The sequence below is a fragment of the Triturus cristatus genome, chromosome 8 (genome assembly GCF_964204655.1).
Source record: "Triturus cristatus chromosome 8, aTriCri1.1, whole genome shotgun sequence".
Taxonomy (NCBI): Eukaryota; Metazoa; Chordata; class Amphibia; order Caudata; family Salamandridae; genus Triturus; species Triturus cristatus.
The window spans coordinates 696860680-696885736 of NC_140591.1; the positions used below are offsets into that span (position 1 = coordinate 696860680).

The 25057-nt window shown below is 42.4% G+C and overlaps 1 protein-coding gene across 2 annotated transcripts in view; it reads right to left on the reverse strand.

The window, feature by feature from the left end:
* Positions 1–1395: 1395 nt before the first annotated feature.
* Positions 1396–25057, reverse strand: part of STK24 (serine/threonine kinase 24) — a 672269-nt gene continuing 648607 nt past the window's right edge. For both annotated transcript variants that reach the window (XM_085622112.1, XM_085622113.1), the window contains 2 exons: positions 19200–19336; positions 1396–7212 (listed from right to left, as the gene is read on the reverse strand). In XM_085622112.1, coding sequence (XP_085478238.1) covers positions 7176–7212; positions 19200–19336 — 174 coding nt within the window. In that variant the 3' untranslated portion in view covers positions 1396–7175. The remainder of the gene's footprint in view (positions 7213–19199; positions 19337–25057) is intronic.

Below are 25057 nucleotides of genomic sequence, written 5' to 3' on the forward strand. Positions count from 1 at the left end.
CCCTTATATTTTGGGGATGGGTAAACCTTTGTCTATAATTACTGCACATGAAAAATCAGCATGGCATCAACCATACATACATGCAGGCTTGCTGAATGCTGTTTATTTCTATTGTTGAGGGAGTGGGGGGATATCATGACCTATTTGAGGCTCTGCCTCTCATAAATCATGGCCCCTTCCAATATTCAACAATAGTATAGATAGCACATTACACTCTGCACATCAAGCATATATCAAGCAACCGAGTTTAAGACTGGCGGTCAATATATTTGTGTAGTTTTTATATTGCAGAACAGAGTGTAATCAAATCTGTATAGCAGAGATGTGGCGACTTTGATATGGTGTTTGGGCTGGCTAGAGAAGAACATTGGTATACTGGCCTCTCTAGATTAGTTCCCACAGCAAGGTTGCACATTGTGGTGTTTTGTTTGTAGGGAGAACCCACTGATGGGTTGCGAGCCGGTTTTTGGTGAGTCAGTAAAGTCTTGGCAATAAACAAAGATGTCTTTCGATTCTGGGGCATATTTACTTTTTTGGACACACCGGCGGCTTAGTATGGCACTCGTGCCTTGTAAATACGGCCCCTTTTCGCACAGCACTTTACGTGAAAGGGGCGTGCTATGGGTGTTGCTGTGGGTGTTCCCATTCACCACCCATGGATTCTGCCGTACTCCCAGATTTACAACATTTCGTAAACCTGGGAATGCATCTGAATCATTCACCTCCCCAGGGGAGGCGAAAGGAGGTGCAACGAGGAGAAATACTTATATTTCTCCTAGTTTTTTCCTCTTTCAATGCGTGCTGCATTCTGCAGCAAACATAGAAAGATGAAACCACCTCACGTGATTGTTTTGTGCAGGAAGGGACACCTTCCTGCACAAAAACAATCTCCCCTAAAACCAGATACCCTTGTACCATAGCGCAAGGGTGCCTCACTGGCGCATGGCAGCCAATTGTTCACCAGGGCAGGGGAAAGCACAGGGATGCAATACATTGTTGTAAATATGATGCATCACTGTGCTTTGAAAGTGACGCAGCGCGTTGCAGCCAAATGGCTTGCGGTGCCGCGCTGCATCACTTTCTTGTAAATATTCTCCTCTGTGTTTATAGTGTCACATTTGCCAGTGCTTCAAGGACAGCAGTCAAATATCAGGCTATGTCTTCTGACAAATTGCTCCTTATTTTTTTTAATTGGTATTGGTGTTTACTTTTTTTCGTCTGACAGTAAAGTGAGAGGAGTTTTTAAAGTGAATTATGTGACAATCTTGCTGGAGTATAGGGAGTGTGAAAGGGAAGGCTGTAGGATGTTGTTTTTTGCTACACACAGCAAAATCTAAATACCCGTAAATGAACTGTATGGATTCAGCAGTTAGGAAAGCAAAAACGAAGCACTCCTTTGTTATTCTCAAGTGTGCTGGAAACAGATTTTAATAGGATCAAAACAAATCAAGACACTTTATATGGTGATGCACAAATAATAAATATTCACAGAAACCCGATTTCCACACATAATTTGTGTGGTATATAATTTTAGCAGTAAAACTGTACGTCTGAGCAAATTTTGTGCCCATTTTAATGGAAAATGTGCTGTCTTTAAATGACAATGCAGTACCACACAATGCTTTAGTTACATTAAAAATTCGCCTGACTCTTGTCCATTAAAGGTAGTGAGTTGTGAAAGTTTGTTCTTAAAATTGAGTTGTGGTTCTAAATCGTTTGGGAAGCACTGGTCTGGGTTTGATTAATTTACAGTGCTGTGAATAAGTGTTTTATGTATGGCTTTATAGAGAGTCAGTTCTGTAAATACCGGATTTGGTTCACAGCTACTATGTCACAGCAGTAGTAACAAAAGCTTTTTTCCACTGACGTGATGTCATAGGGGGAAGTGGTCCCCTGCTTCGCTCTGATCATCAAAGCATCAAAGACCCGATCAGAAAAATGGCATAGTGGTTGGTGATCCCACCCGCCTTCACCCCCCTTCTCTCCCTCTGTTGGGGTTCAGCAGACCTGAGGCAGGTGAGAGAATGCAGACAGTGCTCTGCCTCCGACAAGATTCACATGCCCCTGCTCACAGGAATGCAAGGCTGGGTTGAAATGACTCTTGTAGAGGTGGCAGGAGGTCGGGTATTTTCTTTTTATTATATTTGGGAGGTGGTTTAGCAATTTAGAGAGGATGGTCTAGAAGACACCATAGTTTTAAATGGGTGGTGGAGATGGAGGTGGTAGAACTTATTGGGGGCTAGGTAATGGAAAGGGTGGTTTGGAAGTGTGGCAGGATATCCTATTTAAAAAAAAATCTTTGTTGGGGAGAGGATTAGATCAAATGCAGGCCCCTACATAGCATAAGTCTATATGGAGTAATTGTGACATTATGGACAAATTTAGTTTCACTCTTGATATCTATTCTAGGTCACTCCGAAACCCTTGATGAAAGGCATCCCTTTATTTAGTTACACATCTATAATGTCTAAAGGATTTGTCTGCATGTATTGCTGATGTATTTGCCATAACACGTGCAAAGCTTATTCTTATGTTATGCCCTGGCATTTCGGAACGTGTCTGGATTAATATAGCTATATGGACTTTTATACCCCACCCGGTGAAATGTCAGGTGTGGTAGGCTACCTCCCGTCTACGGAGACTGAAGGCTAACATTCCACCTTGCCCCTACCATCTCCCCTCCTCTATACATTTTCTTCAACAATTGTCTATTTGTTTTTAGGGGACAAATATTTCATGTAAAGTATACTTAGTCTGCGTGGATATTAGCAAATTAGAAAATAATTAAAATGCTAAACTATTTTATGGTAAACCTTTGTTTCAGCAACACTGTATTCTGATTACTCTGTTATATACTGAATATGTTTGAAAATGAATGTCTTTAAACTCTGTATTATGGACCAATGCCAAGCCAAAAGGGAAGAAAGGTATCTATGAGCAGCAACATAGAGCATAATGGCTACATGGAAAAACTTTCACCTCAAACATATTGGTAATGCAGGCGGTTTTAAAAAAAAGTGTTTCTTTAGGATGTAGAACTATCCCCTGCAGGTGGCCTTTTGCAAGGCAGTTATATGAAGAAGAGATATGTTATGGTAAAACAGCCAAGGGTAGTAGACTACATCAATATATAAAAAAGGTTTGCCTTGTTTTGGAGGTTAGCAGATCTTCAAGTTACACTAGGTGCCAAATCTCCCTGGCACAAACAGCTTTTGTGATGGATTCTCTCAACTCTATTTAGAATTTACAGTTAGAAATTAGGGACACAAGCTTTTCTGGACCAATTTGTGTACCATTTTTGTGCTCTAAGCAATGTAGTGCTATTTGCAATCACCTTGTTTGATCCACAGTGGTAAAAACAGGCACAAAAAGTATATCACCTGGGTTGCAGCACTGCACTCTGGTCTAAATTAGTCACTATTAGTGTCATAATGGTCTTGGTGGTTACCACTTGCGTAGATATATTTGCGGCTAGCAGCCTGCGGCAAAAGTAGTCTGTGTTGGATTCTTACCCTTTTGTTATGGGGCTCATGCTCCTCTTACCCCAACCCAGATCCTTCCCATATAAAGGCCTCCAGTTGCAGTAGACTCCTTGGCACTATGTGGTCACAGATGGCTCATGAATATTAATGAGTCAGTGGGTATGTACTGCAGAAGTCAGTTTTGCCATAGGCAAAGCTAGGTGCACACAAACCTGATCAGCACCAGGATACCCTCCCAGGTGGTACTGCGCTTTATAAATGCACATAACATCCCTTGCAATCAAGTAGCTACATCCAACGCATTGAAAAGCAAGTCTTTTAACACTACAACACACTATTACAGTGTCAATGAACAGGTCGCAGAAGTTAAAGTGACTCATAGTTCTTAGTGCCCAGAGAAATGTTATAGGCCTAGACTCCATGCTTGTATCAAGATGAACTATCCACTTTATGTTGCTAGACCAATCACAGTTTGACAACAGTATTAAAACGTTTGCTTGAGCACCCTTTCTCAGGTGACTAGCATGTGCCTGTACTATGGTCAAACAGTGCGGTGGGGGTTTTGTTTTGGACAACATGTTCGCATAGCAGCGTCAGTGTATTTAAAACACACATGGTTATTTAAACCACCATGGTCCAGATTTACTAACCTTAACACAGTAGAGAGCTATGTCAAAAATTGCAGCACTGCATCAAGTGAAGGACAAAAAAAAATAGCACATCTGATTTACCATGTGTCCCCCACAACATCACTAGTGGTGGTACTTGCACATAAAATGGCTGTTCTACATGATGCTCAGCGTTGTGCTATTGTGCAAAGGCGAGTTGGCAGGATGTAGCTTAGGATTTGTACTCCAGGTACTCCACCCAGTGCAAATTCCTACATGTAGACAACTACACAGGTGCCAGGTGTGTGCTTTACTGTAGAACATGCATGCTACATATAAGGATATCGGGTGATATACCACTTGACCCCTTGCTTGTGCTTGGTTTAACTTTGCATTAGGATTTGGGGCAAAGGCAGATTCAAATATTTTAGTGCATCGAGCATTGTGCCCAGACCTGTGGGTGCTGGCAATGTTCTGCTCCAGACATGCAGCTCTAGCTTAAATTATTGTGGCACAAAGAGATTTTGGCACCGCACAAAGGTCAACGTTCAGTGCAAAAACAGTTTTTGAGTGCAAAGGTTGATCATCACTGCAATTGGCAATGCGCCAGCACAAACCTTTAATAAATCTTGGCCCAGATGCTCTGTCAATATCGAGGGGCACACCAATAGGTGTATTACAGCATATAAATAGTCATTATTTTATAGGTACAATTTTAAGGTACATTCTTCTTGACAAGTAACTGTCTTGGGTGCCTTCAAAACTCCAACTTCTGAGAACAGTGATCCAGGTAAGAGGATTTGAAATTGTGTTTTCAAATTTTTAATCTATGGGCAACACGGAGTTGTGAAATTGTATCACTTTCAAACATTACTGGCTCTGCTCTCGCTCCCCTTCTACACTATACCGTGAGTTTCAGCAGTAAAATCGGTATACTTAAAAACAAGATAGACACTCAGTGGATTGAGGACATTTGAAGAGATCCAGTGAATATGAGTTGGGTAACTCTTATCATTTGATTGGCAAGAAGCAGGAATTTGAGGGTGGTGACCAGTACCAATGGTAATATTCAAGGAAGAGACTGTATTAAAGAAAAAGATACTGGATGAAACAAACGGCAAATCTAAATTTGTTTTCTAAATGACTTAAATGTCCGATGCTGTGATCTGTAAACCACCAGTTTGTTTCCCGGCAAGGTTTAAGCAGCCTTCCTTTAGGCAGAGTTCTGAAAATTGAATATCATTAAATTGGGTAATCGTAACAGCTGTTATCAATAGCACTTCAAAATGGCAGAATAATTGTACTAATCCCAATATAAAAATAGGATTAATTTTACATTTGTATTGCAGTGGAGCCACTGTGGCTAAAGACACAGCTTATAAAAGCCACAGACTTAGTTGGAATTGGCAGATCTTCTCCATTGCCATTAATATAAAAATTACTACTGCAGGAAGTCGCTTTTAAAAAACAAACAAAAATGTTACGTTTTATATAGCGCAAACCCGGCCCGAAGGTATCGGGGTGCTTTACATGAGCACCAGTTGCTTTGCAGACGGACACATTTATTTTGGTAGGTGCAGGGAGATTTGTCCAGAATCACAGGATGTTGAGCGTCCCTTCCAAGACGCGAACCCGGTACCCCAGCTTCGAGGTCGACCGCTCTAGTTGTTAGGTTAACACAAGTGAAAGTTGAACCTTAACTGCGCTGGTTGGTAGAAGAATAAACAACTGAAGTTCAAGTGTGCTATGAAGACTGTGCCTTGGCTAGCTGGTTGGGCTACACTATCTCTAAACGCTGGCAATGCAAAGGACCCAGATACAATAGCATCAGCGGAGCTTGGAAATTTAAGCCACAAAGTTTTCCCCAATAAAAGATTACAATCACTCTCAATTGGCATTATTTTTTAGGCGACAAAACAATTTTTTACCAACAGGATCCTTTAAATTAGGAGACATAAATTTCTGCGTAATCATAGACTTTAAAACTCTGGTACTTTTCCATTTTCTTGTAAGTTCAACACTGACATATAGCTGAATGTACTTTGAAATACATAAAACATATTAGTCACAAAATGTTCTCCTTTGGAGAAATCATTCAGAACAAAGTTTTCTTTTTTATATACATCACATTTCTGTCTTAATCAACTGTATGGGCTCAGAAGAGAGTGGACACCATTTCAGACATAACAGTAAATGCTAATAAATTTACACCCGTAACAAGTATAGCATCTGATGGACAGGAGACACTAACATACGTGACTCAGAGAACTAGTAATAAAGGAATACAAATTAAAGTAAATATAATAAAGTTTTCATGGGAGTATCAAAATGTGATAGAGTATAAAGGGTGACCACAAATAAAAAAAAACAGAACTTTGAATACAGTGACATGATCAGCAATGATTCATTTTAGCATGTAAACAGGGTAGCTTTGAGCATTCTGGTAAATTCTATTTTCCAATGGCAACTCCTGCAGGTACAAAATACAAATTATTGTTGCACAATATAAAAATAACCAAATAAAAATTGAATAAAAGGCAAGATTCATTTATGGCCACTAAAGCGTTATCCTTATCAGCTCTGCCTACTGGAGTACCCGAACGCTCTTTACACAGTGATTCCCTATTTACTTTTTAATGGGCCTTTGTCTGAGGTTATAAAAATTAATCTATTTACATATCTGTATTGAAATCCAGCAGGATAGTTTCGCGTCTCTCCTTAGAGTTAGCAAGTTAAAGCAAGATTCCTGAGGTTTCCAAATAGTTTCGGTTTCTTCATCACAGCTCTCGGATTATATTTCAATATTTTTTTTAACAACGCCACCAGCTAATCTGTGCACTATGGTTGAGTTTAACATCAAAAATAACAATTTTCATCAAAAAATGAAACATAAAGTCGCACAGAACTGCATATCCACCATTTGTGAGAGTTCTCATTTCTGCGGTTCCATTTTCTGGAATTTTCTATCACCGTCAGTGAAGGACAGCATGGCGGTGTCTTAGAGTCTTTCCAGTGTAGACACTGCAAGGTCCCTTTAACATCCACCACCACAACTCACAGGAGAAAACCAAGCACAATTAAATCTTCAGTGGGATGAGGAACTTGCTCCACCTAATGAAAATCTGAAAAAGCGTAAACGACACATCATTAATCTTGGTGTTCTAATTTTGCATTTGTACTTTCTCAATAAAAACTGCAACAAAAAAAAAAGAATGACAAAGCGCAACATACCATTAGTTACACAGGGAGCTAACCTTACGAATAGGTGAAACTTCCGGGAACATGTGAAACGGGCATATTCTGCCCAGTACAGTAATCCAATGGCCAGATGTGAATCAATTTAGTAGTGAACTTCATTTCCAATCCACTGGAGGGCCATCCTTCCGTCCCAGTCTACCCACAAAGGTTCTAAACAGCACAGCCGGTACAAGTAGGCATCTGGGGCTTCCGGCATTCTGACACCAATAAGATTAGCTAAAACTTCAAAGTGTTGCAGACATTCTCATTGGCTGTCCTACTAAAGCGTAAAACACTACATGGCTGGTTAGCAGCCCAGGAAGGCTGTGTATGAGTGGTTGCAGGACACCGAGCAGCAATCGGAAATTAGAAAAGGATTAGCATGTATGTGATGCCGCCGACTGGCGAAGAGCTTGAGTAGGGAGCTCCGAGGCTAGGGATTGCAATACCGCAAAAGTCCCTTGTTAGTCCCAACATCAATTGAAACACTGTAACATCGGAATATCAACAGTTAAGTGAACACTGAGGACCTTGGAAGAGCTTGGGAATAACTACATTACCATAATGCTGAAGGAGATGATCTGGGTCTAGATCAGAAATGGCTGAATGATCGCGGATAGGATCAGTCCAGATGTCATCACCCGGATTGGATCCCACAGTCGAGGCTGCAGAGGGATATGGAGAGGCAAATTCTCTGAGTTCCAGTAGGGCAGCCAAGGTCACGTTGTTGACTAGGAGGGTTCTGATCCTGACCAGATCCCTCACCGAGTCTGCAGCGGGATAGGAAAGGCTGGTGTGCAGAGTTACAGATGGGCAGACGATGTCGCATTACCAGTTCTGAGAGTCTTGGTCGTTTCGCAGCCAAATCAGAGGAGCTGCAGTGACTCACCGGGCTCTTCTCCATGATCTGAGATGCAACCTTGATCGACTGCACCGGAGGGAGGTCGGCAGTCCGCCCTACCAGCTAGTCCTCGCGCTAGGTGGTGAAGGGAGACCCCCTCATTGGTCTAGAGGAGACACAGCTTCCACCCCACCCCTCCACCCAATCAACTATGGGGATAGTGTGCTGTTGACCCCCGAGCGGGATGTCTGAGACGGCAGATGCATTCCCACGGAGAATCTTGCCATCCTGGGGCTCAACTGCATGAGGAGAGAGTGACAGGATCTTGCATGGGAGTCAGCCCCCTCGCAGGTATGCTTTTTCCGTTGGCATACTCTTGACGTGCCCTGTGCTTGAGGGCCTTTGTTGATAATTGCTTATCTTTAATTTTATTGCCCTGGGCATCTTCTTCTCTCCTTTGTGACTCGCGGACAAAATGGCAGATGCCCAAGTACAATGGAGAAAGGACCAATATGTCTTCTTGAACATGGAACTAAACAAAGGACTGCGTCATTGAGCTGAGCATTATTCTGCCAATAGGAAGCCATCTTGGGAAGGCTATACCTGTGTATTGATTTCACCAAACTGTGTCATGGCTATGGACTAATCTATAGGCAAGTGTACAAGAATTACTTATATTGTATATCTTATATACATCTTATGTATTGTATTATATATATTACCTACTGGCGGTCGCCAGTAGGTAGTTATAGTTAGGACCCTGTTTCCATAGGAAATCCGCAACATTCTATTTTGAATAACTTTGGCGCCGGTCGACGAATCCTCGCGAATTTCTCAAAATAGGTGGGGCGCTACGCTCCGCTCCTACCCTGAAAGTCTCGGGGGGATTCGTCAAGCGGGGGCTGAGATAAAAGGGGGGTCCCAAAACGCGTTTTTCCCATGCATTTTTCCATAGGACCTTTAGACAGGGCTACAGCCCGAACGGCTGAACAGAATTACTAGAAATTTGGCAGAGAGGTAGTCCTCAGGTCAAGGAAGTGCCTTTTGTAGGTTTGGTGTAAATCTGTTCAGTAGATTCTGAGAAAATAGCCTTTAAATCAATATATATATCTGAGCCAGCTTACGGTACGCTTACCGTAAGCTTACCGTACGCGTACGGTGGCGTGCGCGAGCGCGATTCTGATTGGCTGTTACATCTAAGTAAACATTCGAATCGGTCAAAACCAGGAAGCGGCGGCCGCCATTTTCTCTCTCGCACTCTGAGGGGGGGGCTGTAAACAAAGGCAAAAAACATATAAAGGGGCTGTTTAGACAGCGCCCATGCACATAGCCATGTTAGTTGAGTCCTCAAAGATCCCCCAAGGCCAAAAACGGTAAATTTTTATTTTTTGAAAATTTCGCCGATTACGCTTACCGTACGCGTACGGTGCACTTACGCTAAAAATTTTAATTAAAAAAAAAAAACACTCTCTGTGCATGGCATATTATTGTCATCACTTACAAATTAAATTTAACAGATTACCTATCACAAGGAAGCGCATAATATGTCCTCCATGTGCGCACGGTGCGTAACGTGGGCACGCGGTGCGCATAGCGCACTGCGTGCCCACCTTGCGTGTACGGCACTAACTGCGTAAAGTGGGCGCGCGGTGCGCGAAGCGCACCGCGTGCTCACTGTGCGCGCACGGTGCGCGAAGCGCACCGTGCGTGCACGGAACGAACTGCGTTAAGTGGGCGTGCACGCCACGAATGGCGTAAAGTAACTTAGCATTTAAAAAAACGTACAAATTCACTGAAAAAACCATAGGTTTCACACACGTTATAGTTAGGAATTAGCATTTAAAAAACCTTGCAAATTCACTGAAAAAACCATAGGTTTCAGACATGTTATAGTTAGCGGAAATTTTACTGATAAAAAACCAATGAAATTCCCCCGTTATAGTTAGTGCAGGCAACTATAACTCACGCGACCGCAATCTTCTGCTGATGACATATGTGTCTTTATGAAAAAAAAATATTTGTAATGTATGTATAGCTAAAAATTTATGGAAGAAGACATGGGCAAATAAGTGTCTAAATACAGTATTAGCATCAGCAGAGGATTGCAGTCGCGTGAGTTATAGTTGCCTGCACTAACTATAACGGGGGAATTTCATTGGTTTTTTATCAGTAAAATTTCCTCTAACTATAACATGTCTGAAACCTATGGTTTTTTCAGTGAATATATAATATATGTATTGTGTGTATATGATGTACATGTTTTGTATATTATGTGTGTGTGTGTGTATATATATATATATATATTACTCTCTAGCTAATTACTTAGTTAGTTTTACCTTGGGAATGTACCTATGTTAATGATGTTTTATTGAACCATTTTCAGCAGAATCTGATGACCTTTAATGAACCTCAGTTGATAAGCACGCATGATAGGTTTCTCTCCAGCCTCACTACTCCTACCCGGTTGCGTTTTACTTTTACTTTCGCGCCTGCCTGGGCGTGTCCCCAGTGTTTCTTCTCTCCTCAACTCTCTTCAATCCCCCCGGCCTTCCCTCCTCCGATCATTACTTTCCCTTCTACTATTTTCAAAAGCAATTGTTCCCAACTCCATCCCGGCCTGCATTAAGTACACCCCTTAGCTCGTCTCCAACTCGTGGCCTCATATTTTTACCAGATCCCCCCGCACCTCTTTCCCCCACCTATCTTCACCTTGCCTCCCACATTCTATACTAGATATGGTTCTCCAAATAAGCATTGACCCCAATATTGAGTCGTCAGGACAACATACCTATACCATTAAGGACCCACCAAACTTGACAAAAAAAGCAGCCAAATGTTTTAAACATAAACTTCTCAAATCACACCCTGAGACCCTGGTCTCGGATCCTTACTTCTCCATGAACAAAGGAGCTTTAACCAGTGACATTATCTTTTACACAATGGAGGAAAACCTTCTTCTCTTTGCTCTCGATCTCCACTTCTAGAAAAACATTACACGGTCTCAGGATTTCAATCGCCCCCTCAGCAGCAGCAACAATCACCATATTCCACAATGGGATCATCCTCGTACAGTCATCAGACCGCAATTTGGAAATATTTGACAATATTTTTCCTCTTATCAAGGAAAAGGTTATGAGATCTGATTCCCCCACCCAAGGCCCTCTAAACTCGATAATCCCTTCTAATACGACACCAGAATCCCCCACTAGACAGCCACTTGTTACCCCCCAACCTCAATACACGCCCTGTTCAGCTCTGTCAGAATCTCGTGGCTTTGAAAGTCAACCTCCCTCCAGCAGTGCTCTGCCAACATCCCATCCCCCATTACTTAACGCAAATTCTAAATTGGTCCTGCTAACTCTGACCAACACCATAGCTCCAGCCCCCCAACACACCCATACGGTACTCCCCTCACCTTCTCCCTCTATCCCATCCCCTTTCTCCCCCCTATAACCACCCCTTCTACCGGCTGCCCTACATAGGCCCAGGGTATTGCGACCCCTTAAGCCCCACTCCTAGCCCACCCACTCGCACCCTGCTCCCAGACCAAGTAGTAAGTATCGCCCAATGATATCCTTTCTCTCCTATGATCTGCCGCAATACGTCACGCCCTGATAACACAAATAGTCATACCCATATCCAATCCACCCCCCCCCCCCCCAATCCACACAGAGTTCCAAGACCAAACCATAGAGGAATAAATAAACACAACCTTATGCGATTCACCCTCACACAGGACTCCCTAGCTCCTGCCAAACCCCATCTCAAATGTATACTTCTAAATTGTCGATCGGCTTCAAAACCTGCGGCAGACATAGCTGCTCTCATACACGTTCATGAACCTGACCTTCTAGTCCTGATCGAAAGCTGGTTAAATGACTCGCCCACCCCATCCTCGATATTCTGGTCCCTCCAAACCATGATATCACTAGATTAAACAGAACTGATAGACCTGGGGGTGGCATTGGCTGCATGTATCGGAATAGCCTTACTGTGAAACAATCTCACTAGCCAGTATTATCCTTGTGTGAATACCTTTGTATTGCTAACTCATGTAACAGCAGACCAGTCTGCACCTTGCACACATTCTACCACCCTCACTTTCCTCAAACAATTTATGGATATCGTGACTACAAACACAGGCAAACAAGGCACCCGAATCTTCCTCGGAGATCTCAATCTACATTGGAACGACCTAAATGACTCTGCTGTAAACAGCTTCAAAGCATTCCTTACGGACCTGGACCTTAATCAAATCTGCAACAGCCCCACACAGGATAAGGGTGCAATCTTAGATCTTGTCATTGCCAACGCTGATTCCGTTCAACTTGAATCAATCCTCCCTTGTGATTGGTCGGACCACCACTTCATTATATTCTTCATTAATGAAGCTGTGATACTAAACTCAGCCCAAACTAGGAAACATAAAATATGTAAAAGGAGCCTAAATAACGCTAACATCAATCTACTAATATCTCTTAGTGGCAACCTCTTGCCTCCCCCTGATGACTTATCAGATGTACAAGGTCTTACAAACCACTACTTCAGTTCCATGACTACGCTACTAGATTCAGTTGCACTGCTACAACTGAAAAGACTTTCTACCAAAGACTTCAAACCATGGTACTATGGCAGCCTCAATTCGGATAGAGCTACCTTAAGACTAACTGAACGTCAATGGAGAGCCTCCCCGTCCCTTGACCACCTTAAGCTACCAGGAACTCCTACTAAATATCAGAAGGTCTAAAGCAAACTTTTTTAGGAACCAGTTAGACCAAGCTAAAAACCGACCCAAAAAACTATTTGAGTTAGTTAAAGCACAGTCAAATGACCTACCAACCCTCCCCCCGCCCCCAAAGCTGGACCAAGCTCATTACCTATTTGCGATTAATTTGCCTCCTTCAGTGGGAAGACTGAAAACATGAAGATTGACCTGCAGATGGCTTTAGAGCATCATTCTTTCATTCCCATCGACACCCTTTGCCCCTCTCTGGCAACCTTTACCATTTGCCCATCAAGACTCACCCTCAAAAACAATGCCGCATGGTCCTCCTTCAAAACTTTCAATGAAGGCGCAATCTTAAAAATTCTCACAACATTGAATCCCTCTAACCGCTTTGTCGGTCCTCTAACTTCTTAAATGAGATCAAATCTTTGATACTGTCACTATGACCAAGATAATAAATGCCTCTCTGCTTCAAGGCATTATACCAGAAAACCTTAAATCGGGCAGGTGTCCCCCATCCTTAAATATATTTCTGCAGACTACACTGACTTAAACAATTGACGCCTGATCTCTGACATTCCAACTCTGGTTAAACTCCTGGAAAAATGTGTACACATCCAACTTTGCATCCACATTGAACCATTCGACCTGCTGGACCAGTGCCAATCTGGTTTCCGCACAGGCACACATAGTGAATGATGCGCTAAAAATCCTAGACCAAAACGAAGCTTGCCTTTTAATCCTGCTCGACTTATCTTCGGCATGCGACACCATTAAACACGACAATCTTCTAGACCTCCCGAGACATAGAATGGGCCTATCAGGATCCGTCCTAAATTTCTCCAAAACAGATCCCAAAGATTCAAGGTCAATCAATCTCTATCTAAGTCCAACCCAGTCACGTTAGGTGTCCCACAGTGCTCCACCCTTTCACCCACTCTTTTTAACCTGCTCATGAAACCTCTTACCGAAATTCTTAGTTCCTCCAACATTCATTATCACATGTACGTGGACAATACACAATTGTACATAAAGGTCTCTTCTCTGGAGGACATCAGATTCTTAACTTAACTCTACAAAAAAACGCAGATTTGGCTTGCTGAAAACCATCTTAAACTAAACACCCTCAAGATGGAATTCCTCCTAATCAAACATCCATCATAGAGGAATGGCTTAAACAACTTACAGCGCTCAACTGCCAGCCTCAAGTTATTGACTCTGCGAGATCTCTTGGAATAACACTCAACAGGAATCTAAACATGCATAAACATATCAGTGCCGCAACAAAAGGAGCAAACATACAGATGATCATTTTGAGAAAATTAAAACCCTTCCTTCACTCTATTGACTTCAAATTGGCACTACAAGCTCTAGTAATCCCCATACTAGATTATGGGAGTGCAACTCTTTGCGGACTTCCCAGGTCTACAACGGCCCTTCTAAGAGCCTCCCTCAATTCGTCTCTCAGGCTCATCGTAGGTTCTAAAAGAAACTGCCACATTTTCCCTGACCATAGAGCTCTCAATTGGCTCCCACTTGAAGCAAGAATTCAACTAAGAATCGCTTGCATGACTCACAAAGTTTTTCACCACAAGACCCCGAGATATCTGGTCCAGAAATTGGTGCTCTCGGGTGGTGGTAGATCCTCCAGGAGCTCCAGCACTCTTCTTCTGAAACCACAAAGATTTTCCCAAAAGAAAACATACAATCGAGCCTTCTCTGGAATCGCCCCATGGATCTGAAATGCATTGCCCCCAGAAACCAGACTGAATCCCTCTACTGCTTCTTTCAAGAAAGAAGAAAAGTCTCTACTCATGAGTAAACTTACATGAACAGTGACGTGACCCGCATAACGGATGTTGGCCATCACTGTTTTTGATGTTTTTGTATTTTCTGTCTTTATGCATACACTTTTGTAACTATCTATATCAGGAGAAAATAATAGTATACATCGTACTTTGTCCTATGTTTCCCCCTGTAAAGCGCTCTGATACTCGCATGGGTCATGTTGAGATTATGCACCCATGTATACAAGATAGACTTTCCACAAATTGATTTTAGGTCTGTCCCTCTCAAACCCCCACCACCCCACGGAACACCTCTAAGACTGTAATAAACCCCATTTCATGCGCCCTCCTACTTTCAATTTAGAAAGGGTTGGAAAATGTGCAAGCATGCAAACACTTTTCATCTTGTAAAAGGGCTTTACCTTGTAAAAAAGCTCTTTTATTTCCACAAACCATTTCAATCATAGGGTTTGATATCACAAAAGGATTTTATAATGGGCATGTGGCCCTAGTTCTTCTGTCACAAATTCACATTTGACATCCAACTTAACCGTATAGTAAAGGCCAAGGATGAGACCCAGAAACCAGTTATTTGGATTATATCATGTAGGGACACACCCCAAAACTGCTAATTTTACTGTAACACAACATGACTTCGGACAGTAGCATCCCTCCTACCCAAAGCATCTCTAGCAGGACGTCTTGCTGTCTCCAGCGTGCAGCTTACCAGAGTGTAATGCCATCAAAAGATTGGTTTTAAAATAGTTATAATTCGGTTAATACATGTGGCACATCTGGAAGAATCCTGCAAAGTATCTGCCACTGAAATAAACGTACCTCTTCACAACTTTTACATCCCTAATTCACTGAGGCCCAACAACTGTAAGAAGGTGCACTACCCTTAAGGGACTGTGTCATGATCATTAGAGTAGAAATGAATCTCAAATGCTTTTCTGCCTTAGCTATGCCAGCCTTCTCAAAAATTCGAACCACCAAAGACCCATTGAACATGGGTATTTCACCACCTCAGTAATCATTGGTGTCTCAAGATATGAAATTGTTCGGGGCCTTACATAAAAAGGGGCAGCCCTGCTCCCTTCGCCTGGTTTATAGCAGCCTTCTGTTCTCTGATAATGGTGTCTGGAGAAGGTTTAGATTATTTCCTTTTTTCAATACTTTTCTCCATATTTCTCTTTCGACTGCTGTTGTGAAGAACGGGTTCTTCGAATCTCCCACGGTGTGGCCTTTCTTGAAGATCATTGTCTAATCCTAATATCTCCCTGTCATCCGTAAAGGACTACTCTTGGAGAAGTTAGTTAATCAAAGATGATCCAGAGTGGGTGGTCCTACCTATCAGTTGGGATGTATCTGGGCTCTCAGGAAATCAGTCATTGGGCAGAATGACCTCTGCTTCTGGTGAATCCCAAATGAAAGGCCATGGTAGCAATCTGAAACCATGGCAGCTATGCACGCTAACAACCACTATGTGTGACATTTTCATAAATTCAGTGCGATTATGAGTGACATTCAACAACTATGAGTGACACTTTCTCGTGAGCAAAAATCAAGCAATGAAGATGAGAGAGGCACATAAATATCAGAAATTACACCTATTTGAGCAACCAGAAACTCTAAAATCTTAAACCGCTGCAAAGCACCAGTGCTGTTGGGAAATTCCATCTGTAACTAGCTTTGCATGAGACCCTGATTACACAGAAGCAGCACACCTACCTACTCCCACCCACTCCTCTAGTGGTCTCAGATGGGTAGAATATAACATAAAATGGTAGTGGTCAGAAACAAAAGACAATTACAGCTTGTATGATAGCGGCTATAGTTAGTGGAGCTCCGTAATGCTCTGCGGACCAAATTTCCAGGACTTCTTAAATTGACTGCAAAGTGCCCAGTTGCATTTTAGCTTGCAGCACAGCGCTATAAAAAGTTTGCAAATAAAATAAATACAGTCAACAAAAGTGTACCATAATCTTTTCGGGAATTATTGGTCCCAAATAAAACCTTAATGTGAGGACGGGCAATACGAGAAGTGCAAAGTTCAGGCAAAAAGCAAACAAACAGCAACTGGTGGTGCTGTGGTTTGTGTTTACGCGGCTTACGCCCCCACCCCTTTCCCAGTGACAGCCCCGAAGCCCGAAGAGGGAACAGAATATGCCCACAAACCCTTGAAAAAGTGAAGGATTTAAAAATAATAAAAATATTAGTATAGAAACAGACAGACAATAAGTAGCACACACAAATGGAGAATAGGGCTGTCAGGGAATATACATGTCTTGCATGGGGGAAAGTCAATCCAAGCGGAGATCTCAAACACTGTACAGTAGGAATGAAACCTCAGTGTAGGGTTTACTTAAATCATAATAAATAAACCCACACCTTTCTTTTTGTGGGATATCATTTGATATCTCGAGTATATGCAAGGAACTGACTATAAGCAATGACTTTTTGAAAACTCTGCTTTGCTATGTAGCATGCAAGAAAACGCTGCTACAATGTGTTGTCAGTACAATCGGGAAATGAGCCAGCAGCTAGAACTGTGAGCCCCACGGTACTTCCACGCTCACCTCCCGGGGTCAGTGGCCCTTACCTTGCCATGTTGGGGCACTTCAACTTCAGTGCTCCCAGGCCCCACGCAGCTCCAGCGCGCTCATCAGGCGGTTAGGCCTATTTCTTAGTGCATTTTCACTCAGCACATTGTGATTCCCCCTCAGCCCTACAGGCCTGTCTGCTACCCCATTGTGTCTGTGGTTGCAGGTGTGGGGGCATTGCAACCAGGTAGGGAGCCAACCAAGCTCTGGTGGCGTTGGCGTAAGGAGGACGCACCCCGGCTAAGCGGGCACGACGCAGCCCCAGAAAGTGTTTCAGGCTGTTGTGGTTCCCGAGTGGCACCCTCTAGCAGTTTTAGTTAGTGCAGGCCTAGGGCAGTGAGGGAATAGTGCAGCCCGCCGGTCGTCTCAGGTCGCATCCTCTGGGTGTTTTGGAGGACTCAGCTCTCAATGCAGTGCGGGCGTGCCAGAAGTCTCGCTCATGCGCCTGGCCCTTCCTCACCTTTGAATGCGGGTGCCGCTTCTACTGGCTCTCTCCACTCCCACCATTGTTCACTAGGTTACCTTGAGCCTCCTCTCAGTGCAGCCCTCTTGGGGCCACGCAATGGTATGCCCAGTCGCTCACTGCTGTTGCCGGTAACTCACCGGAGTGCAGCAGTCGTCTCGGGCTTGATATGTTCTAAGACCAAATCAACGTTTAACTTGTTGCTTCGCCGTGCACATTTCAATTCTGAAATTCCTGCGCATGTAGAGCTGCCAGTCAAAACACATAACTAGGAGTAACGTCACAGCCTGCTGCATTAGTCCCGGGGGTGGGGAGATTCGCATGTGCCAGCCTTTAGGGACGACGGGGGGCAGTAGAAATGCAGTCATGCGCAATAAGGTTTCTTCCATTACCAAGAAATTAGATGGGGAGGGAAAACTTAATTTTCTGCCGGAAGGCATTCCAGCTAGTTTCAGTCAGCATAGAAGTGCTATGGCTTGACAGCTGAGGCAATCGATATGCCTAGAATGTGTGACTTTCCATTTCTGTGCGGTGATGCGGATCACCACCCTGACATGCGTTAGTCTAACACCTGATGCGTGGCCTTTAGCAGGGCTGGGCTTCCAGAAAAAGACGAGGAAGAATGTGAAAATACAACAATTGGCTCAGTTCACAACGTCACATTGGTTATACTGAGCTGTAGCTCATTTGAACAATTTTTGTATAATTATTTGAAAGCTGAGGAGGGTCAAGGGTCACCTTTCTTACTCTAGTCACCTCCAAAACATTCATCATTCTTGCAACTCTTTTCCAACTTTATACGATTTTATTGTTAAGATCTTTTATATTTGAACGCATTTCCACTTTCCCCTTACTTTTCTTTTTCACTCGGTCTTTCTTCCCATTTCTTTTTTTTAAGGTATAACTTCCGCATTTTGTTTTATGAATGGCGAATTTCTACATATGAGCTCTGTTATGCAGCTATCTAACTTGAAAACTTTAATAAAAATCGTTAAAAAAAGAAATAAAACAAACACTATTGAAAACCTGCATCGAGAGCATGTCAATAAGGGTGCTTTACAACAGGTGCCAGCACTCCGCTTCTGTTACCGCCCCAAATTAGGGGTGTATTTGTGGCAGCCCTCCAACACTCCAAACTCCCCCGAGGCCGAGACCTTGAGACAAGAAACTGGTTCTGATCTCATCCTATGCCTGCCTCTCACTCAGGCACTTAACAAATACCCGTATGGACTGTGTCCCCATTTACCAGAATTTTCCGAAATTACACAGTGAAACTCTTCCAAATATATCATTTTGTAGACTGCTTGAATGATGAAAGACACAATTTTCTTAAAATATCTATTAAACTTTGTATAGCACTTCGCTGTTTTTTATAGGCTCGGGCTATATAAATACCACATGCAAAAATATATATTTAACCTCAATGTTCATATATATGTGTATTGATTTTACCTCTGAAGCCTTTGTACAAGATGCGATACCATTATATCTGAGATGCCTGGCCACGCTTCTTCTGCTAAGTACACAGCCTCTCTGAGTTCTTCTATTGACCCCGCGTTGCCATCACAGTCCCGACTTTTTTCTTTCAACTGAAAACAAAATGTAAGAAATTAATCAATTGTCTTTGCTTACACGATTTTCAGACATCACAAACCCATAACCCTGCACCTAACTCCTGCCCAAGATTTACATAATGCATACTATTGACTTGTCTATTAGAACATTGGAATGTTGAGCGCTCCAATGAAGACAATGGAGTGCTCTGGGCTTCTAAAGCCCGGTAGAAGCCCGGAGAGCATCAACATTCCAATGTTTGTTTCACAGCTGTTGCTTTGAACAAAGCTCTCACAGAGCCCAAGGGGATTTACAACCGTGAGGCCTTTGTTTTTACAAATTAGAACACTCTGCCCTCTAGGGGTGAATTGTTCTAATTGCCTTAGAGCCCTCCACTGAGGGCTTAACGGCCATTAAAGGCCCGCTCCAGCATAAAAACCCGAGCCGAACGGAGCGGGCCTTTAATGGCCGGTAGAGCCCGCTACAGTGGGCTCTAAGGCTATATTCTACAATGAGCCCAAGACTACAGGGATTCCCGTTGCCTTAGGCAGCAATTAAGGAATGCAACATTTGGGCCCAAATCATAACTGTGATCAGGCCAACCTACAGCAAGTCCTCATTTTTCAGTCAAGGGCACTAAGCATGCTTGGACTTTTTGGGTCATACAAATAACAGAAACACTACAAGTCCCGTGAGGCTTTGTCCTATTAGCTGAAGCGACAGAGGTGGCTGATGATAATAACATGAGGCCAATTGGCAGCTATGTTAAAACACGAGGAAGGCCTATACCACAAGCCTCTTAATCTGCCACCAACCGCTAGCTGTCATAGCCTAGACATGGGGGCAGTAGTCACCCATGTGGAACTGAGGTTCACTTTGGAGAGTCCTATCTCCAGCAACACTTGAGTGCAGTGTGCAAACTGGTCCAAAACAGGTAGTGCATCTAGCAAAGAATTCTGAACATGAGTCTCCGGTGCAGCCAAACATACCGGCTCAGTCTGAAATGTTGAAATGAGGAGCTATGACTCCTCTCTTTTCCATGTCGGCAGACACAAGAAGTTAAAGGATGACCATAGATGAACAACAGTATTACACTAGCACTGTGAATGCCATGGAGAAGCTTGGTGGAACACTAACTAGTTGTCTAAAGGATTTTGTCAAACTATAACACTTTATTAGGAGAGAGTTTTAAAATCACAACTGAAGCATCAAAAGCAATTACAATTCAAATTGAAGGAGAACAGAATTTTATTTAGTTGAATATTAGAAAAATATTTAATTAGTACAATACACTTCCGGTACGTACCATTTTCCCTAGCTTGCTTCTTCTGGACTAGCAATTTTCCCCCCCTTTTGGACAATTCCTTGTCATCTCTGACAGGCATGCACTACTCTAATCAAGGACATTACAAGTTTTGCTATATTTACATTGTGAGCCACTACAGAACAAGGGCTATTACTTTCCAGTTACGTAAATTTAAGTATTAAAATTTAAAAAACTGTTTTTACACACACACACACAAAATACGGATAGCTTTAAAAAAAGAGTAAATGTAAATTATTTAAAATAGATGAAGTAAAAATTGAAATTAATAAATACAATATTCAAGCTCAAATAAAAAAAATCTAGTAATCAAGTAAAAGTGTATTAAAATAAGGTAAAAAATAAAAAGGAATATGGAAAAGGGAACAGGCTTTAAAAAACAACACAAACTCACATATAGATGTACCATTTTAATAGAAAGTACAACCTAACCATAACTACAAAGATGCTATCACCATCTCTAAAAAGAATTATATCACCGCTGTGTAGGTATGGTTCAGTTGCACTTCCACTGAACAGGCACTTTTTATTTGCCTGTAGTTTAGGTACATGTTCAGCACCACATTTTGTACTCTCCTTACAGTATGCCGATAGGCATGACAAGTTTCATGCAGTTAGTTGTTTGCAGGGAAAAAATGTAATGTTGGAAGTGAAAAAATATGTTTTTTCCCGTTATATCGCCCTTAAAAAATGTTGCTCACCACAACAAGAAAAGTGCTGAAAGGATTTATGCCAAACTTGCCTTGAATTTAGAACTCAGAAATCTGTTTTAAGATATTAGCAATTGTAAAAGGTGCCAAATGGGCTTCAAATGGTTAATACTTTTGTATATATTGACAGCTGAAAGGGCATGTGCAGCTTAGGATGAGTACATCGTAGGTGAATGTAGAACATCATTTGAAAATACCGAAATTCACTGCAAAAAAAACAGTTAAAGATTATTTTTAGTTAAGCGAACACAAGCACGAAGAAACCCTAAAGTTTGCCACAAACAGAGGGCGGCATAGGCATTGTGCTTAATGGGGACAAAAGAAATAATTTTAGGCATTTTTTTTGAACTGACAATTTTATTAAATACAATTTTTGACAGTGTATGAGGGCCACTTGTCATTTTAATGATGAATTTTAACCCTAATTCCACACTGCATGGTTTTTTAATAACCTTACAATAAAGATATGAAATGGATTGCTTCTATTAAGGACCAAATGAAAAGCTACAGAATTCAATTCAAATGGAAGCTAAGCAGAATGAACAAACCTCACTCCCCAGAGCCTAAGTAACAATTGAAAATACACTCTCTCTTAAAATCAAAAACATCTGGGCAAATCAAAGGCAAATGAAATAACTCATTGGGGAGCCTAGATTCACCGTTGCATAAAGCACTCACACAATTCCTTATTTTCTATCAACACTGTTTCTTGAAATGTGCCCATGTGTAGCAAAATACATCTAACAGTAGGAGCAAGAGAGGGGAAAATTTGCCACAATATCAATTTAATTTTTGAAATGAGTTAAATGTACATGCGAAGATATTTCTTTTCTATAATCTATGGGCCTCATTTATGGTGTTTTTGCCGTAGGGCAGCGCAGCAGGCCTTGCTGCTGCGCTGCCGTATGGCAAAAGAAATTAGATACGGCACATTCCTGTCCTTTTCCCCTGCGCTGGCGCACAGTGGGCTGCCGTGCGCCAACACAGGCACCTTTGCACCACGGTGCAAGGGTGCCTGCGTTGCGGGGATGATTATTTTTGTGCAGGAAAGGAAACTTTCCTTCAAAAAAACAATAACAAGAGGCTTTTTCCTCTTTCTATGTGTGCTGTAGAATCTGCGGCAGCGTCAAAAAGCTATGGATGTTGCTGAGAACGCCCCCAGTAACACCCATGGAACGCCCCTTTCACACAGTTTTCCGCGAGAATGGTGCACATATTTATAAGGTCATGAAAAGCCACGTAATGTGGCTTTACGTGGCCTTATAAATATGTCAGTGACACATTACGCCACCGGAACATTAAAAAAAATGAAGTTCCAGCAGTGCGATAGTGCCGATAGGGGTCTTTCTTGCGCAACAATTCCAGGACATTTCCCTAAATGATGCTCTATGGACTTTAATATTTGAAGAACCTTCCACAACTATATCCGATTGTGCTTGTAAGTCTGGAAGGCGTCAATTCCAGCCGGACAATAGTAACTATTATTAATAACAACTAAAACCTGGAACTTCCTCTCTCACATATACAAGGAAAAATAGACTGGGCCACCTTCAGGCCTTCAAGCAATACATTGGTGTACTTCTGTAGCCTATGGCTCTAAACAGCCATGTCTCCTGGACTCTTTTTCAAAGTCTGCTTTCCTATCTAAACCTTCTGACCAGGCTCTGTTACCCATGTTCTCCTCAGTCAAGCAGTTCTAGCACAGTTTACAGGCAAGACAGAGGCTATGGGTTAGACAGAAACATGTATTAGTCATTCATCCATAGGGTCTGGTGAAAGCAAACTTTCTTGCTAAAACATTTGAAGTTCATTGCACTCAGATTACCCTGCTGGACTCTACATGATATTATTACATTTAATGCACTTGAATGGAAATGTGGGCCACAAGTTGAACATAAATTGATCATTAACCTTGACTAGCTGATAGTTATGGACTCGATTTACAGACCTTTTTCCTGGCCGTGGCTGTTTATTACTTTTAGAAATTTAGAATTAAGTCTCACTTAAGAAAGGAGTAAGACACCAGTACTCACATCAACATTTGTGAATCTGCCCTTTGTGATTCACACAAACACAGTATAAATTACAGTCCTCAGATATAGGCACTATGTGCACGGCTCTTTCCATCTTTCTCAAATTCACTCCTGTCTCCCTCATTTCTGTCTTCCTTTCTGCCATTCTATCAGTCACATTTTGTCTCCCTTCCTCTCATGTTATTTTCGTGCCTTCTCACTCTAACAATTTTTACTCTTACTTCTGATCCCTACCACTTCTCATATATCTTCTGTTCGCTCCATATTGAATTCAGTTTTTACTCTGTATCCGTCAATCTCCCTATCAGTGTCTTCGTTTATCGGCCATTTTCTTTCTAGCATATTCCCTACCTCGTCCAACTCACTATCTGTCATATTTTGTTCAAAGGCAGCCTGCTGGAAATACAACCTTTTTGTGTGTCCCTGCATTATCTTGCCTTTTATGGATAGCTGGTGGTTTGGACCTCTGCATAGTGACAGACTGCTAAAGGCCCCTAACTGCATGCTTATTTCCTTAAAAATGGTAATTGTTTGCTGTATTCATTGGCCTATATGACTTTTTGTAAACCATCCATGAGTGCTCACAAAGTGGGTAGGCTACATAAAAATCAAATACTGCGCTTAAGACACATCAAGGTTTTCACCACTTACACATAGAGCAAACCTGATGTCATGAGTTAATACAACTATGTCGCATACTAAGGGGCTGAGTCACAGAACTAATGTGAGACAAAATCCTAAACTTACTACTTTTGGTATTCACAGAAGGCACTTACGACTCCTAACTTTAAGTCCACACTCGGGCCTGAATTCCCACATACGGACTGTACTCTCTGCACTCGGAGCGTACTCTCCGCACCGGGACCGTACTCTCCACACCCGGACCGTACTCCCTGGCTAGGGCCGTACTCTCCGGCTTGAGCTGTAATCTCCGTCTGGGGCCGAATAAAATGTAATCAATGGGCCGGATTGCAATTTTTACAAAAAGGAACATTAGGAATGTGTGATAAATGGTAGAGGAGGTCATGAAAAACAGTTTGGGCAGGGAAAAGGATGCGCCAGACACTACATCATAACCCAGAAAGGTTTTCTCATTTGCATCATGGTATACATGCAGTGCACAATTTGTGCTCCCCTCAGTGTTGACTGCACAGCATAAGAGTATGGGTACTGCCTGAGTGAATGGATGAGTGCATGAGTAGTGACTGAGTGGAAGGTTTGGTGGAAGGGCAATGTCTAGGTCCTTTGATGAGTGCAAGTATGAGAGCAAGAGTAATGCCTGGGTCATTGGATGAGTGCATGGGTAGTGCCTGAGTGAATGGAGGAGTATGTGGATTCTGCCTAAGTGAATGCTCGAGTGCAAGAGTAGTGCCTGTCTGATTCCATGAGTGCATGGGTAGTACCTCGGTGATTGGATGAGTGTATGGGTAATGCCTGACTGGAAGAATGGGTGCAAGGTTAATGCATGGGTCATTGGATGAGTGCATGGTTAGCGCCTCAGTGAATGGTTGAGTGGAAGAATAATGCCTGGGTGATAGCATAAGTACATGGGCAGTACCTCTGTGATTGCATAAGTGCAGGGGTACTGTCTGAGTGATTGGATGAGTGCATAGGTAGTCCCTGAGTGAATTTATTAGTGCATTGCTAATGTCTGGTTGATTAGATGAGTACATGGGTAGTGCGCAAGGT